This window comes from Pteropus medius, unplaced genomic scaffold (genome assembly GCF_902729225.1).
Source record: "Pteropus medius unplaced genomic scaffold, Ma_sr-lr_union100, whole genome shotgun sequence".
Taxonomy (NCBI): Eukaryota; Metazoa; Chordata; class Mammalia; order Chiroptera; family Pteropodidae; genus Pteropus; species Pteropus medius.
This window is the reverse complement of record NW_024355205.1, coordinates 12,809,334-12,831,125: the sequence shown is the minus strand read 5'-3', so window position 1 is coordinate 12,831,125 and position 21,792 is coordinate 12,809,334. Positions and strand designations below refer to the sequence as shown.

The following is a 21,792-nucleotide window of genomic DNA, read 5'->3' as shown; positions in this document are numbered from 1 at the left end:
CCAGAAATGCTGCACTGCAGCAGAGGCATTGGAAAATATGAAGATGGTGTGTGCTTAGGCAGTACTGAAGTCACATTGCATAGATAGTGGATGTTGCCGTCCCCCTATTTGTTTTTCCCAGTGGACTTGTCCTGGAGCTGTTCACTTAAGGAAGCTTAGATGAGAGTGAGCCCCAGTGAAGGAGTTCTAATTGCACCAAATCAAAGCTCATTGAGTCAGCCAGCTCATTAACTCCTTGATATTTAATTACTAGCTGCTCCACTGCTGGAAAATGTCATCAGGTCCTTGTACTAAATCTCCTAAACAATGCATTTTCCCTTTGAATGGTTCGTGTTTTATTGTACTGCAGAAAGATCAGAAAAACATTTTGACAATCTAGTAAGCTGGAGGTGCCAGCTGCTGTGTCCCCTGCCACCTTTGCTCTCCCATGCCTGCATCTGACTGCAGGCAAGGCTCTGAAGGAGGAACATAACGAAGATGGGCTCAAATTTGTGTCAGTAATTTGAAATGGATCCTTGACCTTGGTGTTTTGTTTGTCAATTTATTTCTCTTATCTCTTACAGATGTCTTGTGTGGGGAGTTGGGGGAGAATTTTTAATTTCTTAATATTATTTGAATGGCTCAAGATTCATTCAATCCTAGGTATCAACCTAACAACACATGGAAGAACTTAGGCAGCATCTCCTACTGAGCAGTGTTTAGTGTTCCCAGGGGTGTGTTTTGTTTTATATTTTGAAATATGGTTTCAGCATCAACAAAATTGTTTTTAACATACTAGGTATTTCGCTTATGTAATTATACAAGTTAACTAATGGCAGAAACATTATCATGCAAAACAACGTAAAATCTGAAGCATAGGAAATAGTTGTGAGATTTGTTTTTTAAATGGACTTAATAAATCCTGCTTATTATTATTATATTTCCTTTTTTAGAATAGTTTAATTCACTTGTCACCATTATTATTTTACTGATCATGACTTTTAATTACTTTCTTAAGCTGAAAAAAATGAAATCCTGATTTAATTTATAATTTCTCAGTTAACTTGACTTACATACCTACTTTTAGTAACTTCTGCTAACCTGTGTTAATGAAATAAGTATTTAATTCTTCCTTCAAAAAATACCTTCTTTTGTTTTTCATCATTTCGCATAGGTAGATCCCTGTATATATTAATAATTATGCAATGTTTGATAGAATAACTCTGAAGTAGAATGAATGTCACTCAAGAAAATCAATCTACTATAATTTTTGTACTGGCCAGGTGGATTTTTTTCTCTCCCAATTTTAGTTTACTTTCAGTGCAATAATACATGTACGGTTAGTACCTGGCCCACATAGTAAATGCTCAATAAATGTTAGCACTTATGAATATTTTCATTATATTCATCAAAATATTTCAGCTAATTTTTTACCTCTAATAGCAGTTCATCTGGTTTTGTTTGAAATAATTAAATCTGCAAGTATTTACATAATCTTATAGAATTAAAAGAAAAGTAAACTCTGAATAAATTTTAATAAAATATGTTTCCTAGAAACTAGTAAAATAATTTAAATTCGTTTCATAGTCATTTCTGAATTAAAACTCTTCTCATTTATTATCCATTTCATTTAATGATAAAAGAATGTAAAACTACATGAGAGAAATCTTTGCCACAACAGGAATGAAATGCCTATCGTCTGGTTAATGCATTTCAACACTTTGTACTATTTTGAAATCTCTGTATTCATCTAGGTCCCAAATGTTTTATGCCCCAGAGTGCAATGAATTAGCACACAGAGTCATTGGATGGTAGAAACTGTTATGCCACAAGTTGAGGATACTTTCTAAGTGCATGTATTTCAATATTTAAATTATCGTTAAATATTAGTTTTTGCAGGTATAGAGCTTCATAGAATTAAGAGTTTGTGTTTTAAGTTTGAGGATATTTCCATCTTTTTAAAAAGAACATCAAGAGTGCTTATCCTTAAGATATGTTTTCAAATTTTTACAAGTATTTTTCCTGTTTCATTCTTATATCGTGACTGCCTATTGACACCACACTCTTGTAATGTTGAAAATCAGTCACACCAGGTCTCATTTTTGCTGCCTTAGTTAAGACTCAGCAAGAGAATTGTTATTTAATAAATGGATTAGTTCATTGTTGCTAATGTGACAGCAGGAATTTGAAGCCATCTGATTTCTTAGCTGGTTTTGTTAATACAGTAATAGCTTCATACTGCCAATTGATGGCTGCTAAATCACTAAAGCTAACAGAGGTTTTGGAGAAACTTCTGTTCCAATGATACATGAAAATATGAGCATATTTTTAACCATCTGGGTAATCGATATGCCATCTGTTCATTAGGCTTATACAATTTAACTTTGAGATATTACTACTTAATATGATACCTGCAAAACAGAAAGTTTGCAAAACAGATATTAGGAAACTGCGAACTATTACTTCTGCTATTAGTCTATCGAATTATAGTTAATTCTCAAGCTTTCCAGGTTTTATAGGTTTTACAGATTCTTTGTACCCTGCCTTATGTTAGCACCTCCAAAGTAGGTTGGTATGATAGAAACAAACAAACAAGCAAACAGATAAATACATTAAAAAAATTCATAGAATAAAATTAAGACTGAACGGGATTTCGAATGTCCTCTAATCTAGTATTTTTCTTCAGCTCACTTCCCTGTCTTGCATACAAGGAGACTAAAGGCCAGTGAGGTTAAGGATTGTGTTCAAGAGCACACAGCCACGGAGCCGGCCATTTGCAGTGTGACCTGGAGCCCAGATTTCCTACTCTTGTTCAGCATTCCTTCCAGAAGAAGCTGAAACAATGGAAAACTTTATTGTCCCACATTTTGCTTGGAATAGAATGACTTGCCCAAGGAAAGCGTGCCTAGCCCACTGCCAAAGGATTTTAAAGTATGTGGGTGGTGGGGAGAGACTTATTAGAGCTGGGTCCGCAGTGGGACCCCAAGGACAGACCAACAGCTACGCTCCAACATATTGTTTAGAATGAGTTCTGGGAATTAGCTGGGAAATTTAGTTTTTAAAAGATTAGTTAATAGCTATAAACTAGTTCAACGATTCTTTTAAAGTCATAGGGAGAACAATAACTTCGTTTCTTAATGCATTCTGAAACTTCGATCCATCATGAAATAGCTCAACAAGAGTGTTATATTTCTTCTTCTACCAAGTGCATTAGAAGAGTAAGTTATCATATAGGTTGTTTTATGTCATCCCTTCCATGATTATTGCCTGTTTAAAGAACAATTAAATTGTATAATTGAAATTTCCTAGGGTAGCAAACTTGAATGTTCTCACATACACGCAAAAAAGATAAATATTAGGTGATAGATGTGTTAATTAACTAAATGGGAGGAATCTTTTCACAACTTATGCATACCTCAAATCACCATGGTGTACTTTAAATATCTTACAAATGTATATGTCAATTATGCCTCAGTGAAGCCGATACAAGCTGAAACTTGTTCATAGGGCCTGAAAGCATAAATAACTATGCAGCCTGGAAATTTTTTTTTAAAGCTTTTTAATCTCAATATGATAAAGTCATATTGAAGCAATTGTGTTTGAAAATAATTTCTCTGTTTCCATCTTACTGATATGATGAACTTAATATATCTATTTCAGATCTCCCGTATCAGTGCATCCTCCACACTGTTGCCCCATTCCCTGTTTTAAATCAGAAACCTGGTGATCCATTTGTTTGTTTGTTTAAAACACTTTAGGGATTTGTTTGTGCTGTAGACTCTACAAGAAGATTCTTTGCAAGCTGTGGATTTAATAATTTGGTCTTAGAATCAAATACTGACTTGGGTTGAAATCCCAACTCTTACCATTTGCTAAGCTTAGCAAGTTAACTAATCTTTTTGGGCCTTATCTGAAAAATGGGAATAAAAATAGTAAATAATTTTTAGTTAAATGAGGAGTAAATAAGATAATGCATTTGAGTGCTTAGAGTTCAGCATATAGAAAAGTTTCAAGAAATATTAGCTATTGCTATATATTATTAGAGAATTAAGATTCCTAAATATACATACATGATTCCAGCCTGCCATATTTCTTCATGAACTGCCATTTCCTCCACCTTTCTCTTCCCCTTGAAACACACATACACACTCTACTACAGTTTTAAAATCCAATTTTAGCCTCAAACATACCAGGCTTTTTCATGCCTCTGTCTTTGTGTGAGCTATGCTCTTTTCTCGGGTTGCTACCCAGCTCATTGTTCTGCTCATCCCTTACATCCCTTGAGACTCAGCTCACATAGTCCTTCTGACGTGGTGTTTCTAGGGCTTCTCAATTAGAGGATTTATCGTCCTCTTTTGTAGTTATCTCTTTGCCACTCATCTGCTTCCTTAAATCATAAGCTCTTTGAGGGCAAGGACTCTTGCATTTTGCTTTCTGTGTTCAGCATTAAGCTGGGAGCATCATTAACACTTAAATGTTGAAAGAGTGAATACTTGAATGAATTACTAGGCTTGCTTTGTAACCCAGTACAGGCAGCCATCAGCTTTTCAGAACTGAATTTTGACAGTTGCTCCTCTACTAGACAAGAGGACAGCCAGCTCTTGTGACTTTTCTTGTTTCTTGAATAGCATGGAAGTAAGGCATTTCGCTTGATTCATGGGTGCCATCTGGTGGCGAAAGGAGTAACTACAGGTGCATGATTAAAACCACATGCAAGTTAAGGTTATTTACTGTCCGTTAATTTTAAACTTTCCATGATGGCTTCCAGAAGGATCGTCAGGTTGTACATTTGGTTTCTTAATATTTTAAAAAGTTGTCAATCATGAATAAGGTTTGAAAACATTAATTTGGCTAACAGGATGTATGTAACTAAATATTTTTGACCTGTTCCGGTATATGGTAGAATAAAACTGGAAAGTTTTATAGTGCTTGTTTATAAAAATATTTAAACCCTATGACTTTAGGAACTTTCCAGATCCCAGTTGCTAATGCTTGATATTGCACAAAGTGCTAAAGAACTAAAGATGAAAGACATAGTTTCAATTCTGGCCCCGAAATGAATATTTAGGTAAGCATATAAAGCTATATAAATTTGCATAAAACAAATCATATCAACTACATTTACATTTTCATAAGAGTTCCTTATGTTTCTTGACCCATCCATGTGCATTATAAATATCATAAAGTTACCAGTTTTATTCATGCTATTTTGATGTTTTTTTTTAAAAGAGTATATGAATACAAAGGGAAATACAAAGAGTATATGAATACAAAGAGTATATGAATACAAAGGGAAATTATGATTTCTAATAAAAAGTAGATATGCATCCAATATTTACATTTCTGACTTCTTATACTCCACTTATCTGATGTTTAGGCTTCTCCCTCCTACCCCCCACCCCCACTTTCAAATATCTGGAGCCTTATAATGGACCAGAAAATAAACAAAAGAAGGACTAATGGGAAAATAACAATCACAGAGCCTATGTACCTTTCTCCAGTAAGAAGGTTAAATATTTTCTAAGTCTATAGAGTAGATAATTGTGCATAAAGTTGCCACTTAGCAGCAGGATTATCTGACAATGGAGAGAGAACCGAGAGCTTTTCACGACAACCAGGGTGATTGAGTGCGGGAGCTGACATCATGTGCAGGAGACATGCATGTTCCCACCTTCCCTTCATGTTTCAAAGGTGGCCTTATATCATCATCAAAAAAAAAAAAACAAAAGCAAAAAACGAACATGCTGAATTTTCTTCTGTGCATTCTCTTTGAAAAACAGTGGAAGTATGTGTTTCCCTTTAGAAATATTTCCATCGAAAGAGGTTAAAATAACTTTTCATCATTTAGAGTAGTAACGTCGAGTTAAATGGCACATTCACTTATGTGGAATCCTTCATTCCCTCATGGCACATGTTAAATGAGGTATTACGGAACTGAGCTATCATTTATAGAATTTCATTTGAAAAATCACATAGGATATACACATAGATGTTCAAATTTAATTTTCTCTTTAACGGAGGAACTGGAAAGGATCTTGAGAATTTACGTAGTTCTTGGGAAGGATACCATTTAAGTATTCTATTAAAATGTGTTATATATAAAATTTTGTTTTGTACAGCTCTTGAAGGAAAGATTTCAAACAGAGCTCATAACTCACTTAATTTATAGCTATTCAAAGTAAAAGTAGTCAGCCACCTGTCTTCTAAAGTTTTATTAACTTTCACTATCTAATTGCCTGAACGTGAATATATGATTTGTGTTAGAAAGGAAAGCGTGATTTGTTGAGTGTGTCTCATAAGTCAGGTTGATTTGTTTAATGACTTCTTTATCCTAGGGCACTTAGATCAATACAATATATTTTGAAGGATCATATGTACCATCTTGGGAAATAAAAGGAAATTAATAGCTGAGTATTGTAGTTGACAACGTTTATACTCTTTCTAGTCTGACTCTTTCCATACTGATTTATGATATTTGGAAATCACTTGTTGCAACAATAAATCTTTAGGTGGATCTCCCTGGGATATGGACTGTCTGGGTATAGGACATAAAGATAGGACACTGCACCATAGCAGATGGCTTTTGCTCGCCATTTCAGAGACACCAGCCCTCACTACGCAATTCATTATTTTCTAAGGTTGAAGCAGCTGCAGATTACTACAATTATGAATTTATTATGTCCCTGCCAATCTACTATGAATCCTAATTCAAACTTTATATGTCTCTTTGTTACCTTGTTAATTTTCTTGATTATGTGATTCCTGAAAAGTGACAGTTTTGAGAATCCAAAGTTGCTGATGTTAGTTTTTTATGGGACATCACCAGTTGCCCATTGTTTTCAGAATGCCTAATGACCTTTTCATTTTTAATGTTACATCAAGTTAAAGCAGCCACTCTTTATAATGTCTGGCTGCATTTTTATCCACCCATTTCCTCTGAGGATCACGATAGGGATATGATACCCAAGGTTCCCTCTGATTTTTTAGGTTGTGTGGTCAAATGGAAAGCAATAGAATGTTTAAAGAATATCTCTGAGGTATTAATATTTTAAATCGCTTTGTTGGGCTCACATAAAAAATTGTATGTACTTATGTTTTAGAACTGATCAAATTGTTTTGTGATTATCTCTTCAGTCATTTCTGTAGCTAGTTTGCAAGCTATTTCAAGGTGGCAACTCTGTACAACTTATTTTTATACACCTGGAACCTAACAAGTGCTTAATACATGAAAACAAATAATAAATGTGAGCTAAAGAATATCAGTCTCACACACACACAAATTTTGCTTTAGTCATTCATCTATACCAGGGTTTGGCAAAAAATTTTTTTTTAATAAAGAGCCATATAGTAAATATTTTAGGCTTTGTATGTCATACTTACTATGTGTCAGTTGCTGAGTTCTGCCATTGAAATTCAGAAACAGCCATAAACAATATATAAACAATTGGGTGGAACCGTGTTCCAATAAAACTTTATTTATAAAAACAGGTGTTTGGATAGCGGTTTGCCATCCTGAATTTAAACCAAGGCTCATAAAGAAGTTTCATCTTATGTGCTAAGTTTGATTGATTGGTGGCTGCCTGGAATACTGCATTGAGAAGAGTTCTCAGGGTGAGTCTGGGCTTAATAGCAAAAATTCTTTGATTAATAATGTCTGCCATAAGCATTATTTTGATCCTTTTTGTAATTTACTTTAAGAACATGGTGACCTGTGCAGATAGTCTCCTTTATTTCTTTGCTTTAGGTGCCAGAGAACTAAAGTTAGTTTTTAATTCATCCCTCACAAATAAAAAGAATCTTGAGGCATATATTTTATGCCTCCACTTTATCCCTGGTTTCATCTCATTTGTATTATCTTATTTTTCTTAGCCCCAAACTCCTAAAACTTGCCTGTATTAAATACTTATGAAACTATAGATTTTGTTGAAGAGCACGGGACTGTAAGAAGTGTTCAGAGGAGCATCTGCAAAGCATTGACAACCTTCTAGAGTTGGTGTGAGAATTAAATGAAGTAATTTATATAAAGTAACAAGCATAGTACCTGGCACATAATAAGTACTCAGTAAATAGTAGGTTTTAAATATATGCCTGCTAAAGAGCTGGGCCAGCCCACCTAGAAGGGTAAATTACATTACTTTATGATTTCTCCAGCCCCTCCCTCCAGGTAGGTGGGAAAACCCTGGAGATGTGAAAGTGCTCTCGATTACCCAGGTTTCATACTTTCTGAATGAAGTCTCTCCCAGTGGGAAATACTAGGTATATACTGTACAGTTGAGTCCTTTTGCTCACTATTCTGTTTGTGGGGAACTTTCTGCATGGAATAGGACCATGTATCCACACAGGAGGATAATGAAGTACGATTTGGTGTGAGGAGGCCATTGGACTTTTTTCTTATCCCACTGAGACATTATCCATACATATCTGGATGGAGCATGGGGGGAGCTCATTTTTGTTTTATTCCTCTGACTTTTGAGACAAATGATTTCAAGTTAGTTGATATTTATTGGTTGATGCTAATTTAGCTCACTGTTCCCTTATATAAACAAACATCTTTTTTGACTTAAAAAATTGTAAAATACCCAGATGTGTTATGACTCTGTATGTTATTGCAAAAAGATCAAAATTTGGTATAAATTCAGCACTTATGAGTAATGTGGAAGGAGAGCTAAGGCTCTACCAGCTCCCTATACAAAAATAGGCAACAGTGTGAGAACTGGGTGAGAAAGAGAGAATGACAAATACGCGAGGCCCTGACCGGGCAGTCCAGGCTTGTTGGAGCTAACATTGTTCTTAACACAGATTATTTATAATAAACCCATTTTAATAAAAAGAAGTTCAGAAATGAATCCCCCACCCCCATGCCCTACCACAACAGTTATTATTGGTTTTATTTGGCCAAGTGTAGGGCACATCACTCTCCTCCTCATGGTCCTCAACAGACGCGGTAGCTGGTAATTAACACCTGAGAGCACAAGTCTGTCTTGAAGCCTCCCCACCTATGAACTGCAACTTTTATTCATCCATGGCTCTCATTTATCCACGTTTTTGAAAATTCATATCGCTAAAATATATTCTCTTTATTGCCTGTATTGACATCTTCCTCCTTCCTCCTTCCTACTTTGCCTGTGAACCTCCTGATCAGTTTTTAAATTTCAGCTCAAGCATCGCTCTCTTACCTCCCTTTCCCCATCAGGCTGTTTAGATTCTTTTGTTTCATCCCTTCAAAGAACATTGTTCCTTTCCTTAGAGCACTCCGCTTATATTTATATACTTAACCAGTTATTTAGTTAATTTTTGTCTTCTCCACTAGACCATAAGCACCATAAGAGCAGAGACATGTCTACTTTTGCCCACCTGTATTCCTAGCAGCTAGCACAGTGCTTGGCACATGGTGGAGATGCAAAGATTAATTGAAAAAATGTAGTTCTAGCCCGTGACCGCATGTCTGCTCACCCAGCTGTTGCCTCTTGGAGCTGAAACAGGATTGGGAAAGGATATATTTTTCCCTCTGAGGTCCATGAACTATTTACCTATTCAAATTTTAAAATGTATCATTTTATATTTAATCTAGCAGGTGCATTCACTGCCGAAATTATAGCTTTTCCATGTAATTAGGTATCCCATTTTCCTCCTGCTAAAATAAGATACCCTTTCAAATTCTGTATGCAAAGTTATACAACACTGCTGGTGATGCTGATTTGCTTCTCTTTCTGCTACATTTTGCTGCAGCTCCCCAGCCTTCAAATTTCCACTGGTGGGCCCTGGCGAAGGTCAGGTCAATGTTCTGACCATGCCTGGGCACGGTCAAGAGGGAATCACTGTGTTTTCCAGGTGCTTTGCCTCAGGTCATTTTGTGGCCTGTTTCACACAGCTTGCTGAGACTTGCTTCATTGCCCACAAGCTGTTGGAAAAGAGTTCCAGGTGCTCCTGGCATCAGAAGTACTCAAGGTCAGTTAGTGGCTTTAGAGAGGGCTCGGCCTTTCAGAGACTGAGCAGATTGGCAATTTTATATGTTAAAATAAATAAATAAATAAATAAAGCCTGTGGCACTGAGAATAGGTAAGCCATATGGGACTGTCACTGCATACAGTCAAGGTTTTTACAGGAATTAAAAATATTTACTTGCTAAATGGAGTCCTGGGGAATGCAGAAGGGCTATGATTGTGGAGGGCCTGGTACAATTCTGTATGTACATCAGAATTCATTGTATAGCTTTGTAAAAATACATGTGCCTAGACCTTGTAACATCAGAGCTCTAAGGGTAGAAACTGCTGGGTCTCACTCTTTAGTGAACTTGTGAAAATATAAGTTTAAAAAGCAGATTCTAGAGTCGTATGTGAAATATCTCGATTTATGAAAAATGGAGCAGGACCAATTTTCTACATTTTTGAGAAAATATCCCCTCTCCCATCCCCTGTGATTCAGGAGCAGGTGGTTAAAGCACTGCCCTTGAGCAACACTGACCAACTACAAATTTTGTAGCTGTGGAGCCAGAGTCAAGCAAGGCGCGAGAGGGGTTCCCTGGCCCAACTGCCCGCCAGGAAACATTTTGTCTGACTATGTTTTGGCTCCCTTTAAAGGGACCGCTCTATTGTCATAGCTACGGAGTTCTTTTTGATTAATAACTCATGAGTGTTTTATAATTCATTTATAACATTTGGTCCCACTGGCTTTCTGAATCCCTAAAGGCGTTTTCATTTAGCATTCTGCATGGAGCTTTCTAGAATACATTTGGATAACACTCATAGAAGTTAATTTTTCCTCATGCTTTATAGCCCAAGATTCAGAAATGGAAGGGAATTCTATCAATAATTAACCATAATTTTCTTTGAAATAGGAAACATTTTTCTCTCCGTAAACAAACATTACCTTGCATTTTTCTTCTATAGATCCAGTGTATAGAATGGGAAACAATTTCTTCTTTCTATAACTGCTGAAAAATAGGAACTCACCTATCAAAAATTTAACAAGACTGCTTTGGCTGAATGTTGGTCATTTTCTGAAAGATTTATGAAAAAGTCTACTGGTAGAGTGTTTTTATGTTGCCGTCTCTCAGGAGATCTTAGATGTGTGTGTGCTTTAAAAAAAAAGAAAAGAAAAGAAGGACCATGGAACTGGTAGAGCCCGTTCCCCGCCTCTCTGAATGCGCGTGGTCATCAAGGGGCAAAGAATTCAATGTCTCCTTAGCGGTAGAGAAATAATGCCACCTTTCTTTCAGATGATAAACAGACACATTTTTAAAAATCCCTTAGAGTTTGAATGTAGATTTGATCAAAATAATATTAGGGAAATGGACCACGTAGCTAAGCAGTATTTCATCTTACTGTGATTAAAGAGTAGGGATCTAGGTAAGGGCGGTAATTTAAGTTTTTATATACTAAACACAACCATTTTGCGGTCAGGGAAGCCATCATTCAGGAAATGGAGTCTGAGTTATATTTTCACATTATGGCATGCTCGGTACTACCATGTGAAAATGGCCTCAGATTAAATATGGATGAGATGACCGAAAAAGTTATTAAAGGTTTGTCACTTGAAAAATTCCAGAGGAATTTTCCTGAATAACCTATACCTTAACAGTCATCAGCTTCATGTTTGAACGAAAACTTCAATCTTCATATTAAGAAGGTTATCTGATTTCATGTTGAGTGTTATGCCCTCCGTAGTGGCCATTTTGCCACATGACCGACCATCATTTGTACACGCACAGCTTCAATTCTCCAGAGCAATCTCAAATCTCCATTATAAGCATTGGCTTTCATCTATATTCCTCAGTTTTAAGCCTGGGACTTTTTCCTGATGTCATCTCTCTTGAAGGAATCAAATTTGCCTTCTTGGGGCAGAATTATGAATTCAGGAGTGCAAGATGGTGCTCTCACAGATGCTTTTCTTATTTAAATAACCTCGTAAGGTTAGAAGTGGCGAAGACTAAAAATGGCAAGAAATGACTCTCAGCAGGCGTGCGGGGAACAACTCCCTTTCCTTCCTTCTGTCCTCTTCCTGGAGGGCAAGGGCACTCACTCACTTTGTTTTAAATTGCCTGGAGCCAAAGAGCGTTTGTCAGAAGTTAATGATATGTTACCATAAGATGGATTCCGAGATGGAGCTAAGTAAACTAACCTGCAGTCTGTGTGCTGGCTGCTGCCAAATCGGCACGTGCACATTCACTTCCCTTCAAGGACACGGAAACCTTGTCTGCAATGAAAGTATCACTTCTGCTCTCTTCTGTCCTCCTGTGGCACGAATTTTGAAGGATCTCCTTTATGGTCTCTTTTATCTCGTGAATACCTAGCGATCACCCCAGAATTACCATTTTCCATAATTCATCTCTTTTCCTACTCAGTATTTGCAGAATTGATTTCCCATCTTACCTCTCTTGTGTGTCTTCCTGGGTGCCAAAGTCTGCCTCTCACCCAGAGGGTCACTGGTCAGACGCCCTTCCAGCCAGATCTAGCACCTTATTGTGCGTGCGATCGGTGTTAACTTTATCCTAATATATGTCAAGGATCAGCCCCTTTGCCTTAGTCTCCTTTTGATCTAGTTTTAGAAGCCTATGTCCGTTCATAATCAACGCTCATGTAGGAAGCAGTAGCACTGTGTGTTCCAAGTCACGCAGATATGTGGTATAAAAATAAGCTGAAAGGTGCTGCCATCATTTATTTGTCTCATTCATTTCAATGGAGCTTGAGGCTTTCTCTCTGCAAAATTACAATTGTTTGTGTGTGTATGCCTATGCTCGTGTTAAAACAAAGAGGGAAGGGTAATTTATGAAATCATAGAATTTGAAAGGTATTAAAATTTTGAAACTTTTTATTTTATTTTGGCAAAGCACGCTTGGCAGACCATCCCTGAGACAAAAGTGGGTATTTATTCTTAAGATGCATTTACCAAATTTTGTAATCTTAGAATCTCATGTATTAGTTTTCAAAGTTGCTTTATTTTGGGGATTTACAGCAGGACCAGCATTTATAATACAGATCATTACAAACTTAATGATAAACCCCAATCCTTGGTTTTAAAATTTATCTTTTAAGTAAGAATTTACTTAGTATGGGGGAACTTTCTTTCTTTTGAATACCATACCTAAAATTTTTAAATATAAAATTGCCTAATATAGACTAAGTCTTAGCATTGGTAATAAAATAGCACATTTGGTTAAAAAGGAGGGACAAAATATGAAAACTTCCAGCAACTATGAAATATGGACTATAAAATAAAAACTGTAAGGCACGTTTTCACAGTTAAGGACATCAGAAACCTGTTTTTATGTCTATTAAAGTTCAAAATGAACAGTAACTTGATCTTTGCAAATTCCCACAGAAAAATACATACCAAAAGTGATTTGAACATAGGTATAATTTACTCGTGATATTTCTCTAATGGAGGCTCTATTAGAATTTAATTCAGTAACTATTGGTGGTGAACACACAAAGCAAAATATGTGTGCCTTACTGCCAAATTGTACACCTAAAACTTACTGGATTTTGTTAGCCAGTATCACCATAATAAAAAATAAATAAAAATAAAAAAGTGAGACAATTCAAAAAAAAGAATTTAGTATCACTTAATATTTTATTATGAAACTAGCTTTTGCCTCTCTGGTACTTAGAAACAAAATCATTAGTCTGGTATTTTTCCTTGTAGTTCTATAAACTAAGTATAATACCTTTTTCTCAGGGAGATTTTTTTTTTTTTGAGGAGGTTGGTAGATATTCTATAAAATACTAAGAGGTGGGTAGTTTTCAGGCTTACAGTTAAATGTTCGAAAGGAAATATATCATGTTCCACTTTGCTCACTTTTCCCATTACTCTCCATCTTTAGCTTCCAGTTATGCAACATTAAAGCCATTTTACATATTTTTCTTTCCCATCTGTCACCAGTCTTTGTTCATGTTCTCTTTTTTTTCTTCTCAAGGACTTTATCTTAGCCCAGGGCTGCTTTACCTTACAAAAGACTGTCCACAGTAGGCATCACCTTCTTTTTAAAATTTTGTTTATCTGTTTTTCCTGGTTCCAAAGCAATTGGTGTTTCCTGCTCCACCGTTCACTGAATAACCAAGGATAAGTTGTGTAACTTCTCTGAGTACGTTTCCTCATTGTAAAGCCTATGGGTTGTTGTGGTGATTAAATAATCTAATACATGCAAAGCATTTGGCATAGTGCCTGGTACATGTAAAATAGTTAATTATTCTTCTATTATTTTTTAGAAAATTTGGAATATGCAGAAAACTACATAGAGAAAAAATTAATATCACCCCAACTCTTACTACTCTGAGATAACTAATGATGCATATTAATATAATTCAGCCAATTATTGTATACATGTAGTATACGAACTGTTTTGAAATCTGTTTCATTATGAACATTTCCCCACTTTATTTAGGACTTTTTCATAACATGATTTTTAATGGCTGCATTGTTTTCCATTGCAGACATCCTATAATTGAATCAACCAGTTTGCAGACAAATTTTAATTATCACGAATAATACTTTGATATATATGTTTGCACACAAGTCTTTATGCTCATCTTTAACTTTTTAAAATAAATTCCTAGAGAGACAATTGCTAGGTTAAAAGTGTACACCATTTTAAAGTTTTTGTCACTTTTTTTTCACTTTCTGTCTTCTAATCACGGTGTAGATGGCCAGTTTTCCTTTTCTTCAGACTTTTTAATTGTCTCCTCGCTTTAACCTCATTCTATTTCAGTGCATTTTAAACTCTGCTCCAAACACATTCTTCCCCAAACAAGATTTGATCATATATTTCCCTCTGTAAGATGTTTCAGTCATTTCCTATTACTAACTGCTGCAAATCAAAACTCCCTGGTTAACAGGGAGGTAAGACTTCAACTGTTGGCTCTCTCCTACTACTGATTATCAACTTCATTTCTTATTATGGCTTCCGATGAACTCACAGTCACTGTTTCCTAGATTGCGTTTCTTTCCTCCAGTAAGTGTTTCTTACCTCAAAAATGATCTTTAAACTGCACTAGAATGATTTCCTGATTCCTTTTCTTGTCCCCTCTCCTTAATTTCTCTCCCTAGAGGCCATTCAGCACTTAACATAGGTTATATATTAAGTAAATATGTTAGTTCACCTCAAGATTCATGCCTGTTTTTGTATTGCTTTGTAAAATGGATTTTTCCAGTATTTTGTGTCTTTTGTTTGTGCATTAAAATTGCAGGTTTGTTCTCCCAACAGTGTCGAATCTAATGTGCTTTACTCAGCAGACACTCAATAAATCGGAATTGGATGGCTGACGGGTCTTCTTTTTAAGATTAATTGTGAAGCATTTAACAGCTTTTAAATTACACTTTGTACTCCAGCCTGCCAAATTCTTTCATATATATTGGTTACTTCTTAAAGAACATACCACTGTAGGGTAAATAGTGCTTGTAACATAATGACTAGTGTCAGCATTCTACCTAGTAGGTTCCCAGAATTTAGATGCTTAGCCATTCTGCTTCTTTTTTTTTATTGTTTTCATCCATTGAGTACTTTTTATAGGGTTTCCTCTAGCCCTTTACTGTCTTCCAGGCCGAAGTTGGCATGGGTAATATAAATGTGTGCAAATTCTGTAAGAAAGTATATTGGGCACCTTTTGCTCCTTACCTCACAAGCGTTTAGCTCGTGTTTTTATTCCAGCTGTTAGCTGTTCTTCTCAGGTGTAACCAGAGGGACCTGTGAACTAACTAAGAATCCTCCACTGTCTGCCCCGAGGCTTCTCCGCCACCACCTGGGGTTTGTTCGGGAATCTCCCCAACCATTCAGACAAGCACAAACCTGAACACCTGAACATCGTGGAGGAGTTAACAGCCTTCAAGGCAATCTTTAACTCAGGGACACAAATATAAGGTTTTGTGCATGACTCCTCAGAGGGTCCCTAGCAGAATCAAGCCAAATGCCAAATGAAGAAATAAAGGCAAGAATGGAGAGGATCAAACACTTATGGAGATGAAAGTCATTAAATAAAGCTCCAGATGCAGCTTTGTACGTGAAGTGTTATATAATTTACCATTTTGGTATGTAAATGATGATTCGGGTTTCAGCTGTTTCCTAAAATAATGGCATCAGTGATAATTAAAGACCAAATGCAATTCCATTTGCCGGTGGAAAACCAGACTCCTGTGCTCCATCTGGAATCATGAAAGGAAGTTCTGATTGTAGACAGAGAATTATGAACTATCAAAAAGTCTTCTCCAAAGGCTATCTCAAGGTCCCTGATACTTGGATACAGTCAAGACATTAAGCTTCTATGGTACAAAGCACTGAACCTGATGCTAGGTAAACACAACGATGTGTAAGATACAGTCCTTATTTTAGCCAAACTGGGGAGCTAAAATACCTATACCTATACAGATACCTATGTAAATACTCAAAAGACTGTTGGCTCCTATTAGATGTGTTCGCTAATAGCGTTTATAGCATTTGAGCCAAACTTTGAAGGATTGCCCCAAACCAATAATGTCTAATACAAATAATGTCTACTTTCACTCAAAGTTATTGCGAAGATACAGAATAATGACAGCATAAATTGCTCAGAAAAGTATTAAGTACCACACAAATGCAAGATACTGATAATAGCGACAAAATTATTGTTTCTGGATTAGTTAGGTTATAAGAATATGCAATGTAGGATTTAAACTTCCAGTAGCATTTATTATTGATTGAGGCATAGATAAGTAATCCTATATTTTAATTTTATTTTTCATTTTATTTTAAAATTCTAGTGAAAATTTAAAATTTAAATTGCTCTTTGTATTATATATTATTTGTGCAATAATTACAATCTCACTTAAAATGACAGCCTATTTTTTTAATTGAGATATAATTGACATTATGTTAATTTCAGGTTAACACAATAATTTGATATTTATATGATTGTGAAATGATTACCACAATACTAGTTAATATCTCTCCATACATAGTTACAATTTTTTGTGTGTATGATGAGAATTTTTAAGATCTACTCTCTTAGCAACTTTTAACTATGCACTACAGTATTATTAACTATAGTCACCATGCTGTACATTATCTCTTCAGGAATTATTTATTTTATAATTGGAAGTTTTTGTACATTTTGATCACCTTTACCCATTTCACCTCCCTACTCCCACCCCCACCTCCAGAAACCATCAGTGTATTCTGTGTATTTACGAATTTGGTTTTGGGTTTGTTTGTTTGTTTGTTTTAGTGACTTTCACATATAAGTGAGATCATATAGTATTTGTATGACAGCCCGGTTTTAAGCATAGGTTTATGCTTGAACATAAGGTTTTAACTGCCATTCAAATACATTTAGAGTATCACCTAGTATAAAGATGATTTCTTGAAATATCTTGACAGAGTCTAGTGTTTTGCTAGAATCGTTTGTTTCTGTTTTTCTTAAGAATCTTTTCTAATGGAAAGAACTCAATACATGAAATTTTACTGTTTTAGGAACAAAATGCCAAAATGTAACTTTAATATAGTCAAAAATATAGGTCCCGTTTAAAGATCTATGTCATAATTTTAGAAAAGTAGGTCAGTGGACACAATTAGAAGGAGATGTGTGGTATGCTTTCAATAATATAGAGTACACCAGTATTTGTAAAAGGTGCATTATAGAATTATTTTCTGTACCTCGTAGATATTTCCAAGGAAAAAAAAAATTAAAGACAGGTGTTACACTGAACAGCAAGGTAATGAGTTCTAAAATAGTTTTTCTGCAGTGTGTTGCTTCATTTTCCAGTGTCAGGAGAAAATTATTGTTAAACTCTAAAATTAAATATGTTTTGCTGGGTCCATTTACATTTTATGGAATAATTTTATTTGTTCTGTACTAGATAACTGGCAAATAAATTGAATAATGTTTGGTGATATTTTAAAGTTGTAATTTTATCAGCAACTGACTTAGGGGATATAAATACAAATCTAGAAATAAAAAGTGTTGTGTGGGACTGCAAATTGGTACAGCCACTATGGAAAACAGTATGGAGGTTCCTCAAAAAACTAAGAATTGATCTACCGTATGATCCGGCAATCCCTCTACTGGGTATTTACCCCAAAGACTTGAAAACCCATATCCGAAAAGATATTTGCACACCGATGTTCCTAGCAGCATTATTCACAGTGGCCAGGACATGGAAGTAACAGAAGTGTCCTACGATAGATGATTGGCTAAAGAGGTGGTGCTACATATATACAATGGAATATTACTCAGCCATAAGAAGAGATGAAATACTGCCACTTGTGACAATGTGGATGGACCTTGAGATACTTGTACTAAGTGAAATAAACCAGACGGAAAAAGTTGAAAACCACATGATATCACTTATATGTAAGATATAAACTTAAAAGCAACAAATGAACAGGACGAACAGAGACTCATGAACATGGACTATAGACTAGTGGTTACCAGAGGGTAGGTGGTGGGGGAAGTGGGGAGGTAGATGGGGTAAAGGGGGTCAAATATGTGGTGACAGAAAGAAATCTAACTATGGGAGGTAAACACACAGTGTAAATATATATATGCCTTACTGTTAAAGTGTACAGCTGAAATTTATTGGATTTCATTAACGAATGTCACCATAAAAAATTTTTTTTTAAATAATAAATAAATAAAATAGAAATAGCAATTGAAAAAAAAAGTGTTGTGTGCTATATTTGACTGCTCTAAAGACTGAAATATAACTTTTCCTACCGCTTCCCAGTGGAGTTTTCCTGGGAAGTCAGTTGTCACTATTCTTACAAGTTTCCTTTCATCCTAAATTGTGTAAACATTTAAAAAGAAAACTATGAAGTGTACAAAAAACCTATTTTAAAGATAATTTTTAACAGTTACAGGAACTTAAAACAATTAAACTATGTAGATATGTCTGTCTTATTCTAGGCCTGTATCCCAGAGACAATTCTTAATAGTTTCTTTTATTTCAGTTTCTAGTGGTTGTGAGTATACTTTTAAACAAGATACATACATTCTTTCACTTATTTTATCCATTTCAGATCCTATGCATATGACTCAGGACTGCCCTGCAAGGAGATGCCAAACTCTTGGCATTCTCAAGAGACACATTTTAAGAATTTCATTTTCCCCGATTCATACATGCTACTCTATTGCTTAATTTTTCCCTTAAAGTTCTGTTTCACTTTAACTGAGATTCTCAACCAGAAGGGAGAAGAAGAGTATGCTATCTCCCTAGCCCACTAGAAGGACATATTAGAGTCTTTGGCAAGGTCCTTTTCCAAGTACACATGCCTTTCTTCCCTCCTCCTAGGGAAGCGTGCTCACCTGGTTGAAAATCACTGCATTGTCGTTTCAGATGTTGCTGGTTGGGCGTGCATTATGCAATAGTGTAGAAGCAGGAAAAACAAACAAATTAAGAATTTTAAGATATATATGTATATACGCCGAGACATTTTGGTGGTGAACGGTTCTTTTTTCCAGTTAAGGAATATTATTGTCTTATTTTCACTTTTTGTTTATCCCATTATTCCATTATCAGCCCTATCAGAGGGTTCTCCTTTCTATTCACTTCACAAGAGTTCCTGCGTAAGCATTAATGAGATATGAATGCCATAGTGCAGGTGGGCTTACTGCTGAGAAGAGTGGCTATCATGGGGCCTTCAGAGTTCAGTTGAATAGTAGTACTAACTCCATGAATGACAAACCAAATTCATCATCTCTTATACTTCTATACCTGGTACAAAACTCTTACAGGTCCGTAATTCGGCAGATTTAGTCTCCACTGTACCGTGTAAGGTACAGTTGAGACTAAATGACAAGAATATTCTTGGCTAAAGGATTGGTTCCACAGTGCTTTGAGCTCTCACTACAGCACTTGAGATGAAGTGAAAAGCCTAAGATGAGAACTACTAATGGGGTTCTCTACCTATTTTATTTTCAGACTGCAGCTGAATATGTAAAATCTCGACTCCCAGAGGCTCTTAAACAGCATCTTCAGGACTACGAGAAAGACAAAGAAAATAGTGTATTGTCTTACCAGACCATCCTTGAACAGCAGATTCTATCTATTGACCGAGAAATGCTAGAAAAATTGACTGTATCCTATGATGAAGCAGGTATGTTCGTCTTTAATGCACACACATTCACAAAATTTTACGTTCCTGCAGGACTTTATAGACGTTGGTTAAATAAGGGCAAACTGGATCCAAAGTTATATAGCATGGATTAACAGTAAGTTTTTTCTCTGTGGTTTTAGTATCAAAAATTTCATCAAGAGATTCCTAAAAATGGCTCTTAAATATTAAATCTCTTTAAAATTTTTGCTCTTTTTTAAATGGAATTTTTCTGGCCTTTTATCACTTATGTCCTGTTATTGATTTAATCTTTTAAAGTGTCACTTCAATTTTTAGATAACAGCTGAAAGTTTTTTATATCTGTTAAGATAATCCAAGAACTGTTACTTGCTTCAAGTATTATTTTCTTAAAGTTTCAAGTTGAACTTGATTTTATCTTTTCTTTATCTCCTCAGATGAATCCTAGCCCCTAATATCACACCAGATACTTCAGTTCACTGCCACCATAAGTTTATCCTATCCTAAGGAGCTTATTATTGAAGGCGTGGACAGACCTTCTTATAACACCACTTTTATCTATTACATGGTCTCTCTGCTAAAACCTAATTTCAGTGAAACTAGTACAGTATTACTTGGCATTATTAAAATCTTTAATAAAATTAAATTTAGGGGAAATCTGATTAAAACGGTCATACCGCCCCGCACCTCCCCCATGAAAGAAAAAGTACAGGAAAATAGGTTTCTAATGGTCAGATGTTAGTAGTATTAATCCCTATTTTAATACCAGGAACTTCTATTTTTATTTCCATAAGGAAGTTGTTGGTATGTGTCTTACCGTCTTCCTCCTGAGCTAAGCAGTCTCAATGCTGACGTTCTTAATGTTTGATTTCAAGCTTGAATAGCAAACAGAAGAACAAATTAAAAACAAGAGCACACATATGCCTAACCAATGATGTAATTTTTTTAGTTATTAAGCTGTTCCTATTTATATGTCACCCTCTAATCCCTTTACGGCCCTCTCAGACAGGATCCGTATTTCTAGCCTCGCCCAGGATATCTCTATTCTCTCTGATTGTCCTTGGCTTTATTAATTTGCCAGACACATTGCCTTTCTTCTACCTGCTGGGTGGTTAGTTACTTGATTTTTCTATTTGTCTTGCTTTTAACATTCTTGTCTTTGGAATTCTCATTTATGTCCTTATTCATCCCTAACGGAATAAAGTAAGGCTATGATCAGCCCAATCAAAATAATATTTAAATATTTATAGCATCTCAGAGATCATAGAACTCATATACTCCACCTACTTCCTGCCCCCATAACAATTTTGTGATGAGAAAACTGAGACCTACAGACTTATAATAACACAGTTGCTTAGTTGTAGAGGTGGGACTCCAACCTCCTAATTACTGATCAAGCTGGGCTTTCACCACACTAATGCAGGTTCTCACTCACCCAGTAAGCATTCGTTGAATGCATAGTGATATACTAGGCAGCTGAAAGAAAGGGGGAAGAATGTTGAAAAGGTGGGGAGGAATCTGAGATGTAGAAAACATAGATCTTGCTTAAAGTCTAGCTGGAAAGCTAAAACACACATGTATTTGCTTTTGGAGAAAAATTCCTGAGGGATTTGGGAATAAGTACACTCTGTAATATCCACAAGCTGTTAAAGTTAAGCTGAGGGGATGTGGAGTAAAGGAATAGTGAAAGAGGTTCAAGTTTTCAAGGAGATATTATAGAAGGGCCTTAGTTTAAATCCTGAAAGACAGATGGTGAGTGTGGATTTGCGAAGAGA

The 21,792-nt window shown here is 35.7% G+C and overlaps 1 protein-coding gene across 2 annotated transcripts in view; it reads left to right on the top strand.

Moving 5' to 3' along the window:
- PPM1L (protein phosphatase, Mg2+/Mn2+ dependent 1L) overlaps positions 1 to 21,792 on the top strand; it is a 233,542-nt gene that overhangs the window by 142,853 nt on the left and 68,897 nt on the right. For both annotated transcript variants that reach the window (XM_039857431.1, XM_039857432.1), the window contains exon 2: positions 19,867 to 20,041. In XM_039857431.1, coding sequence (XP_039713365.1) covers positions 19,867 to 20,041 — 175 coding nt within the window. The remainder of the gene's footprint in view (positions 1 to 19,866; positions 20,042 to 21,792) is intronic.